A 25,530-nucleotide genomic window follows, 5' to 3' on the forward strand; every position below is an offset into this window, starting at 1 on the left:
TCCCAACTCCTGTACTCAATGCCCCGGCCAATGGAAGCAAGCGTGCCATGTGTTTTAAACACCTTGGCCACCTGTGTTCCATTTTTAGGGAATTGTGGACCTGCACACCCGGATCCCTCTGTATTTTAATGTTCCTAAGAGTTGTCATTTACAGTATAATTCACACCTAAATATGGACCTCCAAAATGCATTACCTCGAACTTGCCTGGATTAAACACCATCTGCCATTTCTGTGTCCAAGTCTACAATCTATCTATCCTGTTGTAACCCTGTCACTATTAGCAACTCCTCCAATCTTCTGTCATCTGCAAACTTACTAATCACATGCCTAATTCAAGCGTTGCATAAAATGCAAGTGTTTGGGTGGTGTGTGGATGGAACATTACAGTCCAAACACTGATAATTATGCAGACCTCATTCTTAGATGTGATACTTTATAGAAATATTTAGTTTTGGAGATCAGAGTGATTTGCGCTAGAAATGAGAGAGGAGGGGCTTAGACGTTGGCAAGGCCTGCTTCTCTGTGTGCCTTGATCTCAGTAAGTGCCCTAGGTTGGCATGGGGGTCATTGGGATGTTGAGTAGAGAAGCATAGAGGGGAAGTGGAGTTATGGGTAGAGGGGTATAGCTTGCATGGGGGCATGAGGAGTCATGGAGTGGCTAGAGGAGCATAGTTTGGCATGGGCTAGACCTTCTCAACTTGCCTTTCAAAAGATTCCCTCATCCAGACAAACTGTCTGGCTCAATTGAAAATTATAGTGGGTAGGATATGCCTATCCTACCAGGCCGGGAGTGCAGGATGTAATCCGAACCCATATCTTGCCTGGAGGAAAGTTAGGTGTGTTGGAAATGGGGCCTGAAGGGGCCTCCTGGCCGCCATTTTGAAAAGTCCCTGACTTGGTGAAAATCTCAACTTGCCTTCCAATTTTCTCCACTTGATCTTCCGGGGGTTCTGCATTGAAGGCAACTTCCAGATCTCAGGCAGTGTTGCCTTTGAATTAGTGGGGCATTGCAGTCTGTTTTCGGCAGGTTCCTTTCCCCATGCGGAGCCTCACTAGCTGGGATTGTGGTTTGCAGAATATGCTCTGTAATTTTGTCGTCCTCCACTCCAACTTATTCCAGTCTAGAGGCACCCTCGGGGTGGAGTACACAAAGTCTCCAAAATTTACCATAATGCTCTTGTGATCCATTCCTTTACAACTCTGGTAAGATGATATCTGCCTCCATTTTAGTGCCTCTCCACAGCAGTGTGGTGAGTGGAGTGGTCATTAACAGAGCTCAATATAAGAGTATTGGATTTGATTCCTGATCTGTGCTGGGTTTGCTCATCTCGGTTATCGGGGGGTGGGGGGGAGGTGGTTGCAAAGTGGATGTTGCAGGTCATATAAATATAGAATCCCTGAGTGCAAAAGAGGCTACTCAGCCCATTGAGTCTACACCACCTCCCTGGTGCAGACACCCAGGCCTCTTTTTTTCTTTTTTCCCTTTATTCCGCCCCCCCTCCCCATAACATAGAATCAAAGGCCATTTGGCCCATCGATTCTGCACTGACTCTCCAGTAGAGCATCTTGCAAGGACCCAACCCCCTTCCCCACCCTATCCCTGTATCTCCACATATATATCCCCCAATCCTACACATCTTTGGACACTAAGAGGCAATTGAGCATGGCCAATCCATCTAACCTGCCCATCTTTAGAGTGTGGGAGGAAACCCACACGGATGCAGGGCAAGTGTCCAAGTGACAGTCACCCAAGGATGGAATCAAACCTGGGTCCCAGGCACTTTGAGGCCGCAGTGCTAACCACTTCTCTTTATCGCTATAATCTCCAATCCCACAACCCTGTGAGATGTCTGTACTGTTCTACTTCTAGTCTCTTCAGCATCTCCAATTTTAACCATTCCACCATCGATGGCTGTGCCATCCGTTGCCTAGGCTTTGAGCTCTGGAATCCTCTCCCTAAAGCTCTCTACCTTTCCTCTTATGAGAATCTCCTTTATAAGAACATAAGAACATAAGAAATAGGAGCAGGAGTAGGCCATCCAGCCCTTCGAGCCTGCCCCGCCATTCAATAAGATCATGGCTGATCTGTCGCTGCTCAGTTCCACTTTCCCGCCCTCTCCCCATAACCCTTAATCCCCTCTCCTATCAAAAACCCATCAACCCGCGTCTTAAAAATATTTAGCGAAGTAGCCTCCACCACTTCAACGGGCAGAGAATTCCAGAGATTCACCACCCTTTGAGTGAAGAAGTTCCTCCTCAACTCCGTTCTAAACCGCCCCCCTTTTATCTTGAGGCTGTGCCCCCTAGTCCTACTGTCTTTTTTGAGTGGGAAGAGTCTTTCCACCTCTATCCTATCCATCCCATTCATCATCTTCTATGTCTCAATGAGATCTCCCCTCATTCTTCTAAACTCTAACGAGTACAAGCCCAGTTTATTCAGCCTCTCCTCATAGCTCAACCCCCTCAACTCCGGTATCAGCCTAGTAAACCTCCTCTGCACTCCCTCCAAGGCCAAAATATCTTTGCGCAGGTGCGGCGCCCAAAACTGCACACAGTACTCCAGCTGCGGCCTCACCAATGCCCTATATAGCGGCAGCAAGACCTCCCTACTTTTATATTCAATCCCCCTCGCTATGAAGGCCAGCATCCCATTCGCCTTCCTGACCACCTGCTGCACCTGCAAGCTGGGTTTTTGCGACTCATGCACAAGGACCCCGAGGTCCCTCTGCACCGTCGCCTGCTGCAGTTTTTTGCCCCGTAAGTAATAGTCCTTCCTACCATTCTTCCTACCAAAGTGGACCACCTCACACTTGCCAACATTAAATTCCATTTGCCATTTCCTGGCCCATTCGCCCAGCCTATCTAGATCCTTCTGCAGACTCTCCACACCCTCCGCACAATTTGCCGTTCCCCCAATCTTGGTGTCATCAGCAAATTTCGACACTCTACACTCGGTTCCCTCCTCCAGATATAACCTACATAGAACATTACAGCGCAGTACAGGCCCTTCAGCCCTTAATATTGCGCCAACCTGTGAAACCAATCTAAAGCCCATCTAAACTACGCTATTCCAATATCATCCATATGTTTATCCAATGACCATTTAAATGCCCTTAATGTTGGCGAGTCCACTACTGCTGCAGGCAGGGCATTCCACACCCTCACTACTCTGAGTAAAGAACCTATCTCTGACATCTGTCCTATGTCTATCACCCCTCAATTTAAAGCGGTGCCCCCTTGTGCTAGCTATTTCGAGAACCAATCGCAGGCTTTGCATCTTTTTTTCCGGTGGAAGAGAGAATGTCCAGGGTGCGTGGGGTCCATGATTATGCCGGCTGCTTTTCCAAGGCAGCAGGAAGTGTAGACAGAGTCAGTGGATGGCAGGCTGGTTTGCATGCTGGACTGGGCTTCATTCATTACATTTTTGTAGCTTCTTGTGGTCTTTGGCAGAGCAGGAGCCCATACCAAGCTGTGATACAACCAGAAAGAATGCTTTCTGTGGTGCATCTGTAAAAGTTGGTGAGAGTCATAGCTGACATGCAGATTTCTTTAATCTTCTCTTATTGCCCACTCTCTTACTGTCTTGTCTACAGTTGGCTTTTCTCCTAAGTGGGAATAAGACTAGGCTCTGCATGAGGCAGTGGCTTTCCCCACTCGGTTGGGGAGGGATGGATCCCTTTGTGTATTTGATATTCTTACCCTTGTTACTCTTGGGAGTTAGAAACATGTCTTTGTGCAGCCTCTGTTCTGTTGCTATTTTCCTCAGTGGTACTAGATGATGAGAAGCTGTAAAGTCAGACACTGGGTTAAGTGTTGACCTTTCACCTCTGGGCCACTGGATTCAAATTTGATCCAGACTTGGCAGATGAAAGCCTCCCCTGTAGTGCGAAATGACCTTAAGGCAGTCTGAATCCAGAGGCTCGTATCGTTGGACTGCCAAGTGTTTGGCAGTAAATTTATAAGTTCAGTCAGAAAGGCCACTGGACGCCTCGTCAAAGAGACAGACAGATAGTAGAGAGTGTTTATCTGTGAAGCATACTTTTGGGGCTGAATAGAGGGCATATGAGTTTATGATAACTTTTCCATGTTTGAAGTAGGTTTCTGTTAGATTGGGAGCTATACTGTGACCTGGAACTGTCAAGTTGCCTGTAACAAAACGTTCCATTTCCTAACTTTGACAGCCTCTTTTCTTGGAGCGTTTTTTCCCTAAATAGAAAGAGATTCTTCGCGTTTGTTGCTTTGTCAGAATTAAACGATGCCCTCAAACTCCCATGCAGATGAAAATGAAACCAATTCCTTCCCTGGTTTGTTAGATGATGTACCAATGGGATTTTTATGGTGGATCACGATTTGCTGCCTTCACGGGCCTTGTGATTAATATTAAAGTGGAATGTGCCGATTTTGCCAGAAAATGTGTTTGATTTTTGGTGGGGGCAAAAATTAACTGCAGGCAATTTTTGGGGGCGGAGGGGGGCGGGGGGGGTGGCAGCTGGCCAGATGTTGCAGTATCGATGGATGCAGCACGTACTGAAACATCTAATCTACCAGAAACTTGCTTCGTGAATCTGAAGCCTCTGCTCTATAATTTAAAGGGGCTTCATCATCCTAGTAAAATGATGCACGAGCTATTTTGCCGGATATAAAATGAAAGCAGTTGAAATATTTTAACAATCTGTTGGTCTCAGCATTTTTCTCCATTTACTTCACGGCATTTTCTCTTGGTAGTTCACTTTTTGCTGAGTACCATTTTTCTGGGTGGCGTTACACACAAATGAAAGTATTTGGTGGTCAGATTTTCTTGTGGGGAATATAGCTTTGCAAACCGTTGGGCCCTCGACATTCAGACAAGATAAATCAGCAATACAGAAAGCCAAGTACACAAAACAAGTGTCACAATAAACGGAATGCGTCACCAGGCCCAGATGTTGGGAGTTTGCAGGCAGCTTTTGATCTTTGTCCTGCAGTTTGAACGCTGCAGCTTACTCCTGCACTTTCCACCTTTCAGATGAGATGTTTAGCCGTGATTATGTGGATGTGAAAGATCCCACAGCGCTATTTGGGAGGAGACTGAGGAAGTTCTCTCCTCCTGCACCTGGCCAATGTTTATAACTCGATCAACACTAAAACAGATTACCTGTCCGTTATCACCTTGTTTACGGAATCTTGCTGCGTGCAAATTGGCTGCCAAATTCCCTGCTGTACAACCATGATTACAATCCAAAAATACTTCATTTTGGTCAGCACAGTGGTTAGCACTGCTGCCTCACAGTGGTTAGCACTGCTGCCTCACGGTGCCAGGGACCCGTGTTTGATTCCCAATTTGTGTCACTGTCTGCGTGGAGACTGCACATTTTCCCCCTCTGGGTGCTCCGGTTTCTTTCCACAGTCCGAAAGACATGCTGGTTAGGTACGTTGGTTCATGCTCCGTGCATCCAAACAGGCACCAGAGTGTGGCGACTAGGGGATTTTCACAGTAACTTCATTAATGTAAGCCTACTTGTGACACTAATAAATAAACTTTAAACTTCGTTTAGTTGTATCGCCTGACTGAGACATGCAATATAAATGCAAATCTTTCCTTTCTCACCCTAAATGTGGCCTGTCCTGTTTGTGTTGAAATTGCTTTATAAGCCCTCCCCTCTGGCCATTATTCCAATGCTGTATTAAGCTGGGCTAATCGCTATCTATAATCAATGATTTAGATTTGCGGATCGAATGTAATATTTCCAAGTTTGCTGATTAAGTGTGAGCTGTGAGGAGGATGCAAGGAGGGTACAAGGGAATTTTAAACCATTCGAGTGAATGGAGAGGAACATTACATTTTGAATGTGATGTGGAAAAAAATAAAGTTATCCACTTTGGCAGGAAAACCAGAAACAGTTTTCCTAAATGGTGAGAGATTGGGAAGTACTAATGTTGAAAGGAACCTAGGGATCCTTGATCACCAGTCACTGAAAAGTAACTTGCAGGTGTAGCAAGCAGCTGGGTATGTTGGACTTCATTGTGAGGGGATTTGAGTACATGAATTAGAGCAGCACAGTGCCACAGTGGCTAACACCAGGTCCCTTGGCACCTGAGTTCAATTCTGGTCTCAGGTTACTGTGTGGAGTTTGCATGTCCTCCCTGTGTCTGCGTGGGTTTCCTCCGGGTGCTCAGGTTTCCTCCCACTCCAAAGGTGTGCGGGTTAGGTGGATTGGCCAGGCTAATTTGCCCCTTAGTGTCCCAATATGTGTAGATTAGGGAGATAAGCAGGGTAAATACTTGGGTTTATGGGGAGTAGGTTTGGGTGGGATTACCCCTTAATGTCAGGGGGAGTTACATGGGGCAACAAGGATAAGGCCTGAGTGGGATTGTTGTCAGTGCAGACCCGATGGGCCAAATGCACTGTAGGGATTCTGTATCTTGCCACAGTTGTGTTTAATCTTGCTGCGACTGCAGCTGGAGCATTGTGTGCAGCTTTGGTCTCCTTACTTAAGGAAATATATCCCTGCCATTGAAGGAGTGCAACAGAAATTCTCCAAACTGATTCCTTGGGTGGTGGAAGAGATTGAGGAGAGGAGGCCTGTATCCTCATGAGTTTAGATGAATGAGAGGTCATCTTGTTGATCATGTAGAATTCTTATAGGACTCAACCCAGTAGGTGTGGAAAGGGTATTTTTGTTTGGCTGGTGAGTCTAGAACCAAGGAATACCAGTCTTGGCATAAAGTTGGAGGGGAGCATTTAGGACTGAGATGAGGGGGAATTCCTTCAATCAGTGTGGTGAACCTTTGGAATTCTCTACCGAAGAGGGTTGTGGGGACTCAGTCACAGGGTATATTCGAAACAAAGATCGATGGATACTGGAGATCTGAAATATAAACAAGAGTGCTGGGCAAACTGTGTGGGGGAGGGGGGGGGAGCGGAGTTAATATTTCAAATCCAGCATGTCTCTTCCAAATGATGGATTTTTAGTTAGCGAAGCCATCAAGGGAAACAGGGATAGTGCAGGGTTATTGTGTTGAGGTTGATTATTAGCCACAATCTAGGACAAATCAACCTGTGATTGACACCCTGTCCACACACACTCACCCCACACCCCCACCACTGACGTACAGTGGCAGCCGTGTGTACCATTGACAAGATGCACTGCAACTCATCCAGATTCCTTGGACAGCACCTTCCATACCCACAGTGCTGTTGCTGTGTAGGGCAGGGGATTGTTGGGTCACCTGGACTCAATGTCAGCTCTTTTCTCCTCTTACAGATGCTCCCAGACCTGCTGAGATTTTCTCTTGAGTTTCAGATTCCAGCATCTGCAGTAATGTCCACATCCCATCCATGAACTAAAAAAAACATTTTGAATGGTGGAGCTAGATGATCTATTTCCTGATGTTTTAATGGGGCTTGTTGGACTATCTGCTCTAGCCATCGTCCTGTCTACATCCATGTACCTCCAATGATTGGGTATTGGTTGGATGTGAGAATCCTAGTGTCCTCTTTGTATTTTCCCGCACCCCGTCATCCCACATACACAAACTATCTGGAGACAGAGACCAATCTGTATTTCCCCTGGACCTGTTCAATCCTTATTTTGGTAATGGCTGATGTGGGTTTGAATGTACCTTGCACTGAAAGGTCAGCACCACTTCACATCTCTGAAGCATCTAAAATATGCATATTCGTCCAGTTATTTCTTTTGACAGCTCTGCTGATATCTAGACAGAGTAATATAGCACAGAGTCAGGATAAAACTTGGTTGTTCTCTGGTCTAAATTGAAGAGGCCTTTGCTTAATGGCATAATTACCTGTGGGAGAAGGAGCGAGATGTATAACTATGCTGTCTTTTAAATAATCCGGGCTGATTTTACTTTTAAAAATCAAACTCGGATATCAAAGATTCCATTTTAATAAGATGTTTCCTGCAGTGCATTATTCCACCTGCTGCTGCTGCCTTCTATTGAACTGCCTAAGCTTAATAGCTTTCAATGAAGCCTCATTAACCTTTTAGCCCTGAAAGCTGGGGCGAGGAGGAGAGGGAGAACACCAAGTGGCATCAATTGAAGCAACTGGGGTTAAAAATGCTCTGATGTCGACCGAGGTCTAACGAGTGAAATCTGTCACCCTTTGTACTTTAATTCTCACAATGTCACGAGCACCTTGCGACTGAATGCTATTATGGGCTTCACCCATCAAATTTCCTCATGCGTTCTGTTGCTTAATGCAAGCTAATACGGGTGTTCTTATTAATCATGATGAATTTTAAGTGATAAATTTAGGTGAAAGGTATCCAAGGCAGTAGAATAGGCAAGGAGCTGGATAATGAAATAATGATTACGTGGCAGCAGACTTGTGTTTCTGTCACTCAGTTCCATAGAGTCTTGCAGTACTGGAAGAGGCCATTAGGCCCATCATGTCTGTGACAGGCACTTTATGAAAGTTCTTCAATTAGCCCCACTCCCCTGCTCCTTTCTACAATTTTTTTTAAATGAATCTGCTTCAATCACTCTTTCAGGTTGTGCATTGGATTTGAGTAAAGGAATTGGGGTGGCACAGTGGTTAGTACTGCTGCCTCACAGCGCCAGGGACCTGGGTTCAATTCTGGCCTCGGATGACTGTCTGTCTGGAGCCTGCACATTCTCCCCATGTCTGTGTGGGTTTCCTCCAGGTGTTCTGGTTTCCTCCCACAATGCAGAAGACTTGCTGGTTAGGGTGCGTTGGCCGTACTAAATTCTCCCTCAGTGTACCCAAAAAGGGGATGGAATACAGAGATTGAGATTTTCACACTAACTTTATTGCAGCTTTAATGTAAGCCTACTCATGACACTAACAACTGAAACATCGCTGATCAAAACTTGCTGCCTACGTATTTTTAAAAATTCTCTTCACATCTTTTTTTTTGCCAATTAACCTTAAGTCTACATAATTTTAACGTAGGTTGGAGGTGTTGCTGAAGGAGGTGAGGATTTTCACAAATTGAATCCTGGGCAGGAATGAGTTAGAGTCGAAAGTACTGGGATTTATCATGATTTCCAACTGAGCAGCGCGGAGGCAGTGAAACAGTTTGCATTTTGGGTACTTGAGCAAATCGAGCCAGGAGTGACCTCTGTATTTAGGGGTCAAAATTAGAGCCTAGAAAAGAGGAAAAAATAGAAGATTTGTCTTATGTCTCTAGGAGTGGAAATATAATTTTGAGGTGGTAAAGTTGGAAATGTCTTTCTTTCTCTGGGTGGGAGGTTGAAAATGGGATTAAAGGGCCTGGGAAGCCATTTTGAAATGCGTTCTGACTTTTTTTTTGTTTCCTTGTTTGCAAGCCTCAAGATGGAGTGTGAAAAACTGGCCAGCGAGAAGACTGAGATGCAGCGACATTACGTGATGGTGAGTGTAGGATCTTCAGTAAGAGTTGTACGATGCCGCACTGTCGTGATCATCAGTTCATCATTTTAGTGTACAAAGGCAAAAGTTGAAAATAAATGTTCATCCTTTCAATGTCTCGATTGCTCTCCTAATTAACTACAGTAAGAAGTTTTGCAACACCAGGTTAAAGTCCAGTAGGTCTATTTGGTAGCACAAGCCACTAGCTTTTGGAGCACTGCCCCTTCATCAGGTGAGAACATAAGAACTAGGAGCAGGAGTAGGCCATCTGGCCCCTCAAGCCTGCTCCGCCATTCAATAAGATCATGGCTGATCTTTTTATGGACTCAACTTCGCTTACCCGCCTGCTCACCGTAAACCTTAATTCCTTTACTGTTCAAAAATGTATCCATCCTTGCCTTAAAACATTCAATGATTGGCCTCAACTGCTTCACTGGGCAGGGAATTCCACAGATTCACAACGCTTTGTGTGAAGAAGTTCCTCCTCAACTCAGTCCTAAATCTGCTTCCCCTTATTTTGAGGCCATGCCCCCTAGTTCTAGTTTCACCCACCAGTGGAAACAACTTCCCTGCTTCTATCTTATCGATTCCCTTCATAATTTTATATCTTTTTGTAAGACCTCCCCTCATATTTCTGAATTCCAATGAGTATAGCCCCAGTCTATGCAGTCTCTTCTCGTAAGCCAACCCTCTCAACTTCAGAATCAACCTAGTGAATCTCCTCTGCACCCCCTCTAGTGCCAGTATATCCTTTCTCAAGCAAGACCAAAATTCTACACAGTAGTCCAGGTGTGGCCTCGCCAGCACCTTATACAGCTGCAACATAACCTCACTGTTTTTAAACTCCATTCCCCTAGCAATGAAGGACAAAATTCCGTTTGCCGCCTTCATTACCTGCTGCACCTGCAAAACAACTCTTTCAGATTCCTGCACACGGACACCAGGTCCCTCTGCACAGCAGCTTGCTGCAAGTTTTTACTATTTAAATAATAGTCCATTTTGCTGTTATTTCTAACAACCTCACATGTACCAACAATGTATTCCATCTACTAGACCCTCACCCACTCACTTAGACTATCTATATCCCTTTGCAGACTTTCAGCGTCCTCTGCATACTTTACTCTTCCACCCATCTTTGTGTCACTTGCGAATTTTGACATACTACACTTGGTCCCCAACTTCAAATCATTTTTTGCAAATTGTAAACAATTGTAAACGATCCCTGAGGCACATCACTAGTCACTGATCACCAACCAGAAAAACACCCACTTACCCCCACTCTTTGCATTTTGTTAGTTAACCAATCCTCTATACATGCTAATACATTACCCGTGACACTGTGCAGCTTTATCTTGTGTAGCAGTTTTTGGTGCAGCACCTTGTCAGATGCCTTCTAGGAAATCCAGATACACAACATCCACAGGTTCCCCATTGTCCACTGCACAACTTCAGAGAATGGTCTTAGAAACAGAAAATAGAAGCAAGTGCAGTCCGTTTGGTCCTCTTAATATACCTCTGCTCTATATAATAGAGGAAGAGCAGCAGCTTAAGCAAGTGAGGCATGATGGCAGGAAGACTCATGATTGCTCCTCTTGATGGCAGTACATGTGTCGTTGGATAATAATGGCATAGAGGGCACTTTAGCAGGTTGAGTAATCTAATTGGTGGAGAGGTTGCATTAAGTAGCTTTTTAAATGAGATGGAGCTCTGAAAACAGCAAACAGAGATGTCACATCAGTTTGCTCAGCGCTGCAGTTTATTAAGGATTCTTTCACGGGATGGAAACATCGCTGGCAAGGCCAGCATTCACAGCCAATCACCAACTGCCCTTTAGCTATGTGGTCACTTCAGAGGACAGTTTAGAATCAAACCAGAGGACAGTTTGGAGTCACGTAGCCAGGCTGGGTAAGGATGGCAGATTTTCTTCCCAAAAGGACACAAGTGGACCAAATGGCTGGAATTTTAGCACCACACCGTGATTCCGGCTTGCAGAATGGAATTCTCTGGCCTCGGGCGGGATTTTACGAGCCTAGCCTGAGTGTGGTCATAAAATTCTGGCTGGTTGTTATAAAAAAAACTTATGATAGTAGCCATGGTCCCCATTCTTGACGGTGTTTACTAAGATATTATTAAGACTAGCTTCATATTGTAGATTTTATTAATTGAGTTTTAATCACAACAGTTGCTGTGGTGGGATTTGAACCCATGTTCCCAGAGCCTTGGTCTCTGGAGTACGGGAATAGTGACATTACTACTATGCCACTATCTCCCCCATTTGCTCCAGTGACATTGGTTTGTGCTTACTTGTTAGGCAAACTTACAGCTATCTTCATCGCAGGCCCAAATTCTCTTCACTCAGTCAAATAGCTTGTTCTTACAGACACAAGATTCATATGTAAGGTATTTCTGGGCCTGCAAATTATTTCCTAAAATTAATCAAACCAGAATACCAGTATTATATACACCAGTGCTTTCTTTTGATGCAATCCCATGCCTGGACAACTATTGGGTCAGGTTCAGGGAAATGACAGCAGGGGTTAGATTTAAAGTTTATTTATTGGTGTCACAAGTAGGCTTACATTAACACTGCAATGGATTTACTGTGAAAATCCCCTAGTTGCCACACTCCGGTGACAGTTCGGGTACACTGAGGGAAAATTTAGCAATGTACCTAATCAGCATATCTTTCAGACTGTGGGAGGAAACTGGAGGACCTGGAGAAAACCCACACAGACACGGGGAGAATGTGCAGACTCCACAAAGACAGTGACCCAAGCTGGGAATCAAACCCAGTTCCCTGCTGCTGTGAGGGAGTGGTGCTAAGTATGTGCCACCCACGCTCAGTAACATTATAGTGCAGACCAGGCAACTAAAATTATTTTAAAATACCTACAACACTTCCAAGAGACTTTTTTTGGCTTAAAATTCAAAACACGTACAAGAGCCACTTACAAATTGGAAAAACACCGGCTAGGATATTTCAGATGCTGGGGCTACACGTTTTGTCATCCAAAGAGTTAGAGGGGCATGTTGTCCCATCAATACCCTGCCCACAGCCATTTCACGTGAGAATGAGTGTTAAATGGCCAGGTGCAGAACTTCCACCCCTCACCCGCATATCAGTCCCATCTGAGAGCACTGCCTGTCAGCTGCTGTGAGTCACTGTAGTGACAGAAGTTGCAGTGGGTAGAAGAGGAAGTTCATTGTGTGTACGAGCCCAAGTCCCAGGAGTGCACAGAGCAGGGAGTTTCCAGTGTCTCTGGCAGGGAGGGCAGTGGACAGTGAGAGATTGGGATGTCAGGAGAGAGGCCAGGCAGGAGGTCCAGCACTCAGGGTTAGAAAGGGGCGATCACTGCTTCCAACCAAGGTCTGAGCCCACTCATTTTCAGACTTCTCCCACCAGCTTACAAGTTGAGTTTTGGTGAAAAAACAACCCTTAAGTGGCCACTTCAGGGCCTTAATTGGGGCAAGGGTAGACAGCCCACCTAAGGTCTTGCCTGCATCAGTGTAAAATCATGAGAGGTTGAGACAGACGGGAAGGCTATTTGTTCCGTATCTCACTCCCCCATTTACCTGCCTGAAAACCTATCGTGAAGCTCAGGCCCTTTTCTGAAGGCACGTGCCAAAAACAAGTGCTGAGGTGAAAAGAGACAAAGATGGACGCTGGTGGGGGTGGAGGTTGACCAAAAGCTTGGTTCAGAACAATGTTCCTGAGTGTGTCCCACAGCACCTACAGTCTAATGCTGCTGTTTAGCAGGTCACCTTTGTGTGTTGTCTTGTTTGTGGCTAATCTAAGAAAATAATAAAAGGGATAAGGCCAAAAAAAATGCTCACCAACGTAAGTCACTGACACTACAGTGCCAGCAGTGGTCGGAGGACTGAAGAGCTGGGGCTGTCTGCTACTAAGGGAAATGGAAAAAGGTTATTACCATTATGTTTTGCTTATTGTCATGATTTGCACGTGACATTGCTGAAAAAAGTAGACATGACAGACAGGAAGTCTTGCAAAGAGATCTGTTACAAACCCATTCATTGTATCAGTAATCTAATTATTGTATTTAATTAGAAGATGATGTGAAGATGCTGGCGTAAAGACAGTAAGAAGTCTCTCAACACCAGGTTAAAGTCCAACAGGTTTATTTTTTGTGGTAGTACAAGCCACAAGCTTTCAGAGCACTGCCCCTTCATCAGGTGAGTAGGAGTTCTGTTCACAAGCAGGGCAGATATAGACACAAACTCAAAGCTGGAGACAATACACATCTCTTTAACCTGTGCTTAACCCTCCCTCTACTCACATTGTCTGTACCTTTAAGACTTGATTACCTGTAAAGACTTGCATTCCAACCATTATTTTGTAAATTGAGTTTTATTTTTATATTTCCTGTTTGTGAACAGAACTCCCACTCATAAAATACAGATGGAGCGTGAGAAGGTAAAATACCAGCGTCTTATGCTTAAACGAAGGAGACTACAAAGGGATGAGGGAGTTGGCTAAGGTGGACTGGGAGCAAAGGCTTTATGATGGGACAATTGAGGAACTGTGGAGGACTTTCAAAGTGATTTTCACAGCGCTCAGCAAAAGTATACACCAGTGATAAGGAAGGACTGTAGAAAAAGAGATAATCAGCCATGGATATCTAAGGAAATAAAGGAGGGTATCAAATTGAAAGAAAATGCATACAAAGTAGCAAAGATTAGTCGGAACCTAGAGGATTGGGAAATCTTTAAAGCAGCAGAAAGCTACAAAAAAAAGCTATAAAGGAAGGTAAGATGGATTATGAGAGTAAACTAGCTCAGAATATAAAAACAGATAGCAAAAGTTTCTACAAATATATAAAATAAGAGTGGCGAAAGTAAACATGGGTCCCTAAGAGAATGAGAAGGGGGATGTAATAACTGGAAATGAGAAAATGGCTGAGGCATTGGACAGGTCTTTTGTGCTAGTCTTCACAGTGGAAGACACAAATAACAAGCCAAAAATTGATGACAGGAAGGCTGTGGCAGTGAGAATCTAGAAACTATCATTATCACGAAAGAGGTAGTGTTGGGCAAGTTAATGGGGATAAAGGTAGATAAGTCTCCTGGTCCTGATGGAATACATCCCAGGGTACTAAAAGAGATGGCGGGAGAAATAGCAAATGCACTAGTGGTAATTTACCAAAATTCGCTGGACTCTGAGGTGTTTCCCACAAATTGGAAAGCAACAAATGTGACGCCGTTGTTTAAAAAAGGAAATAGACAAAAGGCAGGTAACTATAGGCTAGTTAGCTTAACTTCTGTAGTAAGGAAAATGTTTGCATCTGTCATCAAGGAAGAAACAGTGACACACCTGGATATAAATTGTCCCATTGGTAAGACAGCAAGGGTTCATGAAGGGAAGCTCATGTTTGACTAATTTGGTGGAATTCTTTGAGAACACTAGAAGCCTTTTTCATGGCTTACTGATGTTTTGTGGGTGCAGTGAAAATTGCAATCGAACTCCAGAAATCTGTTACCGTGTCTTTAACTGTCTTTGGGCTGAGCTACCCATTGTGGGGTGTGAACTACATTATTTTCATGAGAGTGAATGTAAGAAATGAACATAAGCTAATCTTTTGTGTTGGGGAATAGGTCTGAATCATCGAATCTACAGTACGGAAGGAGGCCGTTTGGCCCATATGAGCGTGTACCGCAACAATCCCACCCAGGTCCTGCCCTATCCCTGTAACCCACATATTTACCCTTCTAATCCCCTGACATTAAGAAGCAACTTATCATGGCCAATCAACCTAACTGCACATTTTTGGACTGTGGAAGGAAACCAGAGCATCCGGAGGAAACTCACGCAGACGTAGGGAGAATGTGCAAACTCCACACAGACAGTGACCCAAGGCCGGAATAGAACCCAGGTCCCTGGCGCTGTGAGGCAGCAGTGCGAACCACTATGCCACCATGCTACAACAGTTGAAATATTCTTTCAGTTCCAGGGTCTTGGCTCCATGTTGACCAAAATTGCTGGCCTGAATCTTGTTTTCCTCTGATTTCTAATGGCTGGAAGGGAAAAGGAGCAATTTGCATGGTGTGGATTTAGTGACTCTTTATACCATAGCCCACAAGCTCCATTTGAACCTTGGCAGCTCAGGCGTCAACCCGGGCATCTCGTTCTATTTCAGTTTTGTGTCTCTTACTTTCTGGGTTGCCCTGTTTGAATTCTATGGGCCAGAATGTTTTGAAAAGGCTTCTCTTAATGCTGCTGCATCGTTGGTGGCCAAGTTGTAAATTGGAGCATGTACATCTGTTGGTATTGGCAGGTTGAATAACATGCAAATTTAATGAGAACATTCATTTTAAATTTTTCACATGTGGTTTGGGAGTCTCCATGGTGTGCAGCAAATTGGCAGATGAAGACAGAAAGCTTGGACTACCCTGCCCTGGTTGCTCCACTGTCTGTTTAATTGGACTCAGTCTCTGGAAGGACTATGGTTTGGTTGTTGTTGGGTACTGGGCCATGTGTTTGCCAGAGAGAGAGAGAGAGACAGACAAAGAGGCATTGAGTACGTGATTTGGGTCCTGCCCCAACACACCATTTGAACTTCTCTTTTGACCAGTCATTACTGGATGGAAAAGTGGAAAATCCTAACTGAAATCTTCTGGTCTTTTCTTCTGGGAGAACCTTGCATCCTGCCATTAATGACCCCGGCCCCCCCCACACGCAACCGCAGGTTCCTGGCAGCAGAGGTGGTGAGAAACGGGAAACGCCTTTGACAGCAGTAGGCCCAGAAGATCTGGCCTTGGGCGATGATTGGTGGCCTCTGCTGCTGCAAAACATGCCTGGGGGTGGGGAGGCTCTTTCATCCTTTTAACTTTCCTTCTGTTGTGAATGAACAATTTGACCACAACTTGTGCAAATCCTCTGCAGAGGAATGAGTGGTCTGTGGGAAGTCTCTAATCAATATAGTGGCCCTGTCCTGCTTGAGTCATAATGACTGGGTGGCACGGTGGTTGGCATTGCTGCCTCACAGCACCAGGGACCTGGGTTCAGTTCCAACCTCGGATATCTGTGTGGAGTTTGCACCCGTGTCTGTGTGGGTTTCCTCCCGGGTGCTCCGCTTTCCTCCCCCCAGTACAAAGATGGAGAGGTTGGGTAGATTAACCATGGTAAATGCACAGGGTTATGGGGATAGGGTGGAGGGGAGGGCCTGGGTGTGATGCTCTTTCTAAGAGTCGGTGTAAATTCGATGGGCTGAATGGCTGCCTCCTGCACTGCAGGCATTCTGTGGATCGGCTGAGGCTTTGGGTGCTGGTTTGTTTCCTGGGGTGACGTACAGAATGATTTAAAGCTGAGATCAAAGGAGTTTAAATTGGGTGTGAGCTTGGTTGAAATTCAACTTAAACTGATTCCTGGCTATTCTTCTGTGCTACAGCTGCAATGTTTAAAAATCAGGCCTTGACAGGGTGGGGAAAATTACCCAAAATTTCTAATGGTTATGGAGCATTGAAGGAGGACCATGTCTACTCTAACCCAGTGATGAGATAAATGATCCAGGGGGAGAATGAAGACCCAAAAGGCTGTGATTGATAAGCACAAGGCAACGGAAGGAACTGATTTTGTTGAGCCTTCGTGCATTGGATTCTTACAAAATAGTTTACTTGATTTGTTCAGTGGACATGGGGGAGGTTCCCAAGAGGCTTGTCATAGGCCATCAGCTCAAATTACTGCTGTTCTCCAATGACGTGCTCCTGTGCTGATATTAAAATTCCAGGATTTTAATCATGTAGCCATGAGTCAGGATGGTTTGTGACTTGGCAGAGAAAATAGTGTTGATGGTGTTCTCAAGATATTGCTGCTCTTATCTCCTTTGATTAGTAGAGGTCACGGGGCTGGGGGTGAGCAGTTGAAGTCAGCTTGGTTTGAGCATTCATAGATGCAACATGTGTAAACCCAGATATCTCATTCCTATCTAGAAATCAGAGGAATTGATGCGAGAAGAAAAGCCTCCATGAGGGTGCCTTGAACCACGTTTTTAATCTGGGGAGGTGTGGCTTTAGCCAGAAATGTTCAAGCTATCGATATGATTGCCTCTGAAACTTTATGAATTTTTGTTTTGGATTTTGAGAGGTGTGACCTGGCCTCAGCGCTGTCTATGAACAACCTAACTGGTGGAAGCAAAGAGCAGCAAATCTAGAATAAACAAATCATAAAATCCCTATAGTGCAGAAGGAAGCCATTCGGCTTAATTTGAGCCTGCACCAGCAACAGTCCCACCCAGGCCCTATGCCCATAACCCTATGTATCTACCCTGCTAATCCCCATGACACTGAAGGGCAATTTAGCATAGCCAATTAATCTAACGCTCACATCTTCGGAGTGTGGGAGGAACCCAGAGCATCGGAGGAAACCCACGCAGACACAGGGAGAATGTGCAAACTATACAGATTACCCAAGGCCGGAATTAAACCCAGGTGTTTGGGTTTATGGGGCAGCAGTGCTAATCACTGTGCTACCGTGCTGTCCAATGCTGGAAACATTTAGCAGGAGAAGGATGTGATAGATGTTGAGGTCAGGGATAGCTGTGTCAGTGCTCTAGATAATGTCAGTAGCTCAAAGGAAGAAGAATTGGGGACCATAAATTGCATTAAGGTTGACAAGTCCCCAGGGCCAGATGGGATCTATCCCAGGTTACTGCAGGAGGCGGGGGGAGAAATAGCTGGGGCCTGAACAGATATCTTCACATCCCCTTTGACCACAAGCGAGGGTTCCAGAGGATGGGAGAATAGCCAATTTCCTTCCCTTGTTTAAGAAAGGAAGCAGGGATAATCCAGGAAATTATAGGCCAGTGAGCCTGACGTCAGTGGTGGGGAAGCTGTTGGAGAAGATACTGAGGAATAGGGTTCCTCAGTACCACAGTTCCACATTTGGAAGAAGATGAACTAGTTAGTGACTGACAACATGGTTCTGTACTGGGAAGGTCATGTCTCACCAACTTGACTGAGTTTTTTGAAGAGGTGACAAAGATAATTGAGGGAAGGGCTGTGGATGTCGTTTATTAGGACTTTAGTAAGGTGTCTAACAAGTCCCACATGGCAGACTGGTACAAAGACTAATATCACATGGGATTCAGGGTGGGCTTGCTAGATGGATACAGTACTGGCTTGGTCATAGACTTACAGCTAACCTGCTGTTCAAGTCTTGAATAGCAGGTTAGTGTAAAGGCTCACATTCTAATCAGTATTCTGTAAACTGTGTGCGCCTTTCTATCCCCTTCTCTGATCAGAACCTTCCACATACTTGATGAAGGAACAGCGTTTCCGAAAGCTTGTGGGTTTATTATCACATAAACTGGTTGGACTTTAACCTGGTGTTGTGAGGCTTCTTACTGTGTTTATCCCAGTCCAATGCCGGCATAAGAACATAAGAAATAGGAGCAGGAGTAGGCCATCTAGCCCCTCAAGCCTGCCCCGCCATTCAGTAAGATCATAGCTGATCTAATAGTGGTTCAGTTCCACTTTCCCGCCTGCTCCCCATAACCCTTAATTCCCTTTATTGGTTAAAAATATATCTGTGACTTAAACACATTTAATGAGGTAGCCTCCACTGCTTCAATGGGCAGAGAATTCCAGAGATTCACTACCCTTTGGGAGAGGAAGTTCTTCCTCAACTCTGTTCTAAATTGACTCCCCCGTATTTTGAGACTGTGCCCTCTAGTTCTTGTTTCCATTCTAAGTGGAAATAATCTCACTGCTTCTACCCTGTCTAGCCCCCCTTCATTATCTTGTGAGTCTATAAGATCTCCCTCAGCCTTCTTAACTCCAATGAGTTCAGGCCCAGTCTGCTCAATCTCTCCTCATAAGCTAACCCCCTCATCTCCGGTATCAACCTGGTGAACCTTCTCTGCACCCCCTCTAAACCTAATATATCCTTCCTTAAATAAGGGGACCAGAATTGTACACAGTACTCTAGGTACGGCCCCACCAGTACCTTGTACAATTGCAGCAAAACCTCCTTGCTTTTATACTCCATCCCCCTCGCGATAAAGGCCAACATTCCATTTGCCTTCTTGATTACCTGCTGCACCTGCAAATTGAGTTTTTGTGATTCGTGCACAAGGACCCCCAGGTCCCTCTGCACAGTAGCATGTAGTAATTTTTCACTGTTTAAATAATAGTCCATTTTACTATTATTCCTTCCAAAGTGGATAACCTCACACTTGCCAATATTATACTCCATCTGCCAGATCCTTGCCCACTCACTCAGCCTATCCAAATCTCTGCAGACTTTTTGTGTCCTCCACACAATTTGCTTTCCCTTGTCTTTGTGTCATCAGCAAACTTTGTTACCCTACACTCAGTCCCCTCCTCCAGATCATCTACGTTATATGGTAAACACTTGAGGCCCCAGCACCGATCCCTGCGGCACGCCACTAGTCACCGACTGCCAACCAGAAAAGCACTCATTTATTCCGACTCTCTGCTTTCTGTTAGATAGCCAATCCTCAATCCACGCTAACACTTTTGTCCCAACTCCGTGTCTCTTTATCTTCTGCATCTCCACATATTGGTCTAGAAGACAGAGTAGTAGTGGAAGGGTGTTTTCAGAATGGAAATCTTTAGCTATTGATGTTCTGCAGGGATCAGTGCTGGGACGTCTGTTGTTTTGTAGTATATATAAATGATCTGGAGGAAAATGTGGATGGTCTGATTTAGTAAGTTTGCGGATGACGTGTAGATTGATAGTGCCGGGGATTGTCAGAGGATACAGCAGGATATCGATAGATTGGAGACTTGGGCACAGAAATGGCAGATGGAGTTTAAACTGGACAAATGAGGTGATGCATTTTTGGAGGATTAGATTTAGGTGTGAATTATACCGTAAATGGCAGAATCCTTAGAATACTAATGAAAATAGGGATCTGGGCATGCAGGTCTACAGTTCTCTAGAAGTGGCAACACAGGTGGCCAAGGTGATTAAGAAGGTATACGGTATGCTTGCCTTCATTGGCCAGAGCTTTGAGTACAGGAATCATGTTGCAGCTATATAAAATCTTGGTTAGGCTGCATTTGGAGTATTGCGTGCAGTTCTGGTCACACTATCAGAAGGATGGTGGAAACTTTGGAGAGAGTGCAAACAAGGTTCACCAGGACATTGCCTGGTCTCGAGGGCATTGACTATGAGGAGAGGTTGAATAAACTAGGATTGTTTTCCTTGGAAAGACAGAGGCTGAGGGGAGACCTGATAGAGATCTACAAAATTATGAGAGGCACAGATGGGGTGGATAGTCAGAGGCTTTTTCCAAGGGTGGAAGTGTTAATGACAAGGGTTCAAGGTGAGAGGGGAAAAGTTTAAGGGAGATGTGCAGGGGAAAGTTCTCATGCAGAGAGTGGTGGGTGGGTGACTGGAACGTACTGTCAGAAGAGGTGGTGGAAGCAGCAACATTTAAAAGGCATCTGGATGGGTCCATGAATAGAAGGAATCAGAGCGGTTAGGGGCAGAAGGTTAGAGTATCATGATCGGCAGAGATTTGGAGGGCCACAGGGCCTGTTTCTGCACTGTACTTTCTCTTTGTCCTTTGTTAGAATGAGCAGAGAATGGACAAGTTGACATTTGCAGTGTTGGACCGGCTCGAATTTTGGGCAGATTCCTTGTTGGTTCTGAGTAGTTGAGTGTTGCTGATGGGAAACTGGACATGAGTCTGCTGTGTGCACAGCCACCTAATCAATGCTCCACAGAAATTGACTGATTGTGGAATCGCAGCCAGGAAAATGGAGACCCACCGAGACTGTGGAAACTGGGATGGCACAGTGGTTAGCACTGCTGCCTGGATTTGATTCCCGGCTTGGGTCACTGTCTGTGCGGAATCTCCACATTTTCCCCGTGGCTGTGTGGGTTTCCTCTGGGTGCTCCAGTTTCCTCCCACAGTCCAAAAGACGTGCTGGTTAGGTGCATTGGTCATGCTAAATTTCCCCTCAGTTTAACCTGAACTGGCACCAGAGTGTGCTGACTAGGTGATTTTCACAGTAACTTCATTGCAGTGTTAATGTAAGCCTACTTGTGACAAATAAACTAAAAACTTTATTAAAAAGCCAATACATGGGGTTACTGGGATAGGGCCTGGATGGGGTTGTTGTTAGTGCAGACATGATGGGTACAGTGGTTAGCACTGCTGCCTCACAGTACCTGAGGCCCGGGTTCGATTCCTGGCTTGGGTCACTGTGTGGAGCCTGCACATTCTCCCTGTGTCTGCATGGGTTTCCTCCCACAGTCCAAAGAGGTGCGGCTTATGGGGATTGAACAAAAAAATTACATTTACAGGAACAGCCCCTTTGGCCCTCCAAGCCTGCACCGACCGTGCTGCCCGACTGAACTAAAACCCCTACCCTTCTGGGGACTGTATCCATCTATTCCCATCCTAGTCATGTATTTGTCAAGACAACATTGGCCATGCTAAATTGCCCTTTAGTGTCAGGGGGACTAGCTAGGGTAAAGGCATGGGGTTATGGGGATAGGGCCTGGGTGGGATTGTGATTGGTGCAGACTCAATGGGCTGAACGTCCTCCTCCTACGCTATAGGGATTTGATCACACGGTTGGGTCCCAGCAGACACCGGTGGAACCCAGCCCAGATTCTACCATTTTTTTTTTTAACCTGGAACCTGTCTGACCCAAACTGAGAACTGGAAGCAGACAAGTGACAAAGAGTGGGAAGGATGAAGTTGGCTCTGAAACAAGGCGTCAGTGTCACTTGAATGTTTTCTGGTTGCTTTCACCTCCTGTTTTGAACGAAACCCAAGTTTGTTTTTCCTGTTTTCTTATTTGTAGAAATTTTTGCGTCCCAAATTTCTTTGACCTATTTTTCCTACACAGAGCAGGGGCGGGGGTGGGGGGAGAAAGGTGATGAAAGATTTGATGCGAAGTTTTGGCTATTTTTAGAAGATTTGGGAGGGAGATACAGTAATTTTTTTAAAGCATACTGCTGTTTCCTTTGGATTGAGTAGAGCATGACTGAGAGATGTGGCTTCAACAATCTCTTGTGATGTTTTTGGCAGGAACTCTTGAGAGTTTCAAAAAAATTGCTGGGATAAGTAGCCTCCCAGCTGATAATGATTGACGCACAAATAAAAGTTAGCTAAGTATTTGTTAAAGGAGGGGGGTGGTGAGGGGGTCACGAATCCAGAGCTTTAAAAGGCAAGTATTCTCCTTTTTATAGGATGTTGATGCTTGGCACCCTGCCAGCCTTGTAAACAGAGGTGTGCAATGACGCGTCAAAGTACAGCGTGTTGTACTTTTATTAAAAACTGATTTTCAAAGTTGTTGCACAATGCCAAAAATATAAATTGCAGGAGTTTTGCACTGGAGCCATTTTTTTTTTAAAGAGTTGGTTTACTATTTTCCCCAATGACCGATTTTCGAAGTTTCAGAGACCATTGTGGCCAATACACTAATTCCCCGGAAACTGACTAGACTCTCCGCTGGATAACTGGCACGCACTGGGGGCTTAGCAAGGAAACTGTTCAAATTCCCACACAGCCCTCGCATCTTCTTTCATCTCTGCGGTCCTGCAATCCTCCGCAAAGCCCGCCTTTCTCCCAATCTTGACCTCTGGTGCATAGCCACAACTTCTGTTGCTCTCCTCTCCTCACCCCCACGTCCCGGGGCCCACTGGAATTCCATCCCAAAACCTCTTTGCTTCTTCCACCTTTTTAACAAAGCTGCTTTAGTCTACCTCTTTGGGCCAAGTGTTTTATCACTTGACTAAATGTCTGCCTCTCTGACTCGCTGTCAGCATTGAAGGGCCTGTGGGTAGGCCTATCTTGTGAAGAAAGATCAAACAAATGGTGTCAGTGCCCATTGGATATTAAAAGATGTGGATATGATCATATGGAAACATACAAGATCCACAGGGGACTTGAGGTGTGTTCTGAGGGGATGAGGTGTGTTCTGAGGTGGATATTTCCTGTTGTGAGGCGGGTAGGTGCTGCTAAACGTAGGGACCAGAATTGTAAAAATGAAATGCCTCCTATTTTAAGGCAGAGCTGAGGAGATTTTTTTCTCTGAGGATCATTTAGCCTGTGGAATTCTCTTCCCTCAAAAGGCAGTGGGCCACTGAATTCATTCTTCGCTGAGTTGGATGGATTTTTGATGAGGGAGTTGAGGGTTGTGGGGTGGGGGCAGGTGTGGATGAGGGTAGCGGATGGGAAGTAGAGTCCAGACCACACCCAGATCAGCCAAGATAGAAACTAGAAGCAGGAGTAGACCATTTGCTGCTTCAAACCTGCTCCGCCATTCATTATGATCATCGCTGATCATCAAATTCAATATCCTGACTTTCCCCTCCTGCTTCTTCCTTGATTCGTTTAGCTCTAAGAGCTATATCTAATTTCTTACTGAAATCACACAACATTTTGGCTTCAGCTACTTTGTGGTAGTGAACTCTACATATTTACCACCCTCTGGGTGAAGAAATGTTTCCTCACCTCAGTCCTAAAAGGTTTACCGCTTTATCCTCAAACTATGACCCCGAGTAGTGGACTCCCCTACCGTTCTTTCTGAATCCACCCTGTGTAATAGGGTTTTATAAGTTTCCATGAGTCCCCCTCTCACTCTTCTAAACACTAATGAATATAATCCTAACTAATTTAATCACTGGATCCTCAAACTTACTGAGAACCACTGAACTGCTGAAAAGTGACAGGGCTGAAATGAAAATAAAGAATCTCAAATTCAAGAAAAGGTTGAATGTTTCCAGGAGAAAGCAGAAGTTTTCACAAAGCAGCATGAAGAGTCTCAAAATTAAAAATGGACAGTACCCAGGTATCAGGCACCAGTAAATATAATCCTAACCCATTTAATTTCTTCTCATATGACGGACCTGCCATCCCAGGAATCAGCCTGGTAAACCTTCAGTGAACTCCCTTCTAGAGCAAGAACATCCTTCCTCAGATAAGGACACCAAGACTGTACATGATACTCCAGGTGTGGCCTCGCCAATTGCAGGAAAAAAATCCTGTGAACGGAGGAGCAGGCTACATGGGCTTTTAAAAAAAATACTAATTGCTGAGAAATAGGGCAGCACGATGGCACAGTGCTTAGCACTGCTGCCTCACAGCGCCAGGGAACCAGGTTCGATTCTGGCTTTGGGTGTGTGGAGTTTGCACATTCTCCCCGTGTCTGCGTAGGTTTCCTTCCGCGGTCCGAAGGTGTGCAGGTTAGGTTGATTGGCCATGCTAAATTGCTCCTTAGTGTCCAAAGATGTGTAGGCTAGGGGGATTAGTGGGGTAAATATGTGGCGCGATGGGATGCTTTGTCAGACTCAATGGACCGAATGGCCTCCTCCAACACTGTAGAGATTTTATGAAATTGACTAGTGCACAAAAATGAAATGAATAAATAGTTTGAGCAATGCAGCTAACAGGGTTTTGTATTGTTACAAACTGCACCAGGGTTACCAATCTTGTGTCAATAAATGTTTCAATTAATGTAAGGGCATTTTAAAATAATGCCCCATGACATTGGATCATGGAATGTTTGTGTTTGATTATGCTAAGTGAGTTTGTGTGTTGACTTCTGAAAAGTTGCGCAATTTGCACTCAAAGTGGAAACGCTGTCTCTTTTAAGTGTGCCATCAGCTTGCTTCAGCTTCAGGCAGAGAAGGCTACAAGGTTCTCAGTGTTCTGGCGAACAGGCTTGTCTCCACCAGTTTAATAAAAAACGTTGACCATTGGACACAGGAGCAGAATTGGGCCACTCGGCCCATCGAGTCTTCTCCGTCATTCAATCGTGGCTGATATTTTTCTCATCCCCATTCCCCTGCTTTTTCCCCATAACCCCTGATCCCCTTATTAATCAAGAACCTATCTATCTCTGTCTTAAAGACACTCAATGACCCGGCCTCCATAGCCTTCTGCACCAAAGAGTTCCACAGATTCACCACTCTCTGGTTGAAGAAATTCCTCCTCATCTCTGTTTTAGCCTGAGGTTGTGCCCTTTTGTTCTAATTTTTCCTACTAGTGGAAACATCCTCTCCACATCCACTCTATCCAGGCCTCACAATATCCAGTAAGTTTCAATAAGATTCCCCTTCATCCTTCTAAACTCCAATGAATACAGACCCAGAGTCCTCAACCATTCCTCATATGACAAATTCTTCATTCCAGGGATCATTCTTGTGAACTTCCTCTGGATGCTTTCCAAGGCCAGCACA

The 25,530-nt window shown here is 45.0% G+C and overlaps 1 protein-coding gene across 1 annotated transcript in view; it reads left to right on the forward strand.

The window, feature by feature from the left end:
* The window catches only part of LOC145358786 (transducin-like enhancer protein 1), a 215,486-nt gene that overhangs the window by 15,604 nt on the left and 174,352 nt on the right, over positions 1–25,530 (forward strand). Inside the window, exon 3 of the mRNA XM_080213073.1 lies at positions 9,293–9,356. Coding sequence (XP_080069199.1) covers positions 9,293–9,356 — 64 coding nt within the window. The remainder of the gene's footprint in view (positions 1–9,292; positions 9,357–25,530) is intronic.

This window comes from Carcharhinus amblyrhynchos, chromosome 26 (assembly GCF_965287045.1).
Source record: "Carcharhinus amblyrhynchos chromosome 26, sCarAmb.v2.hapA, whole genome shotgun sequence".
Lineage (NCBI taxonomy): Eukaryota > Metazoa > Chordata > Chondrichthyes > Carcharhiniformes > Carcharhinidae > Carcharhinus > Carcharhinus amblyrhynchos.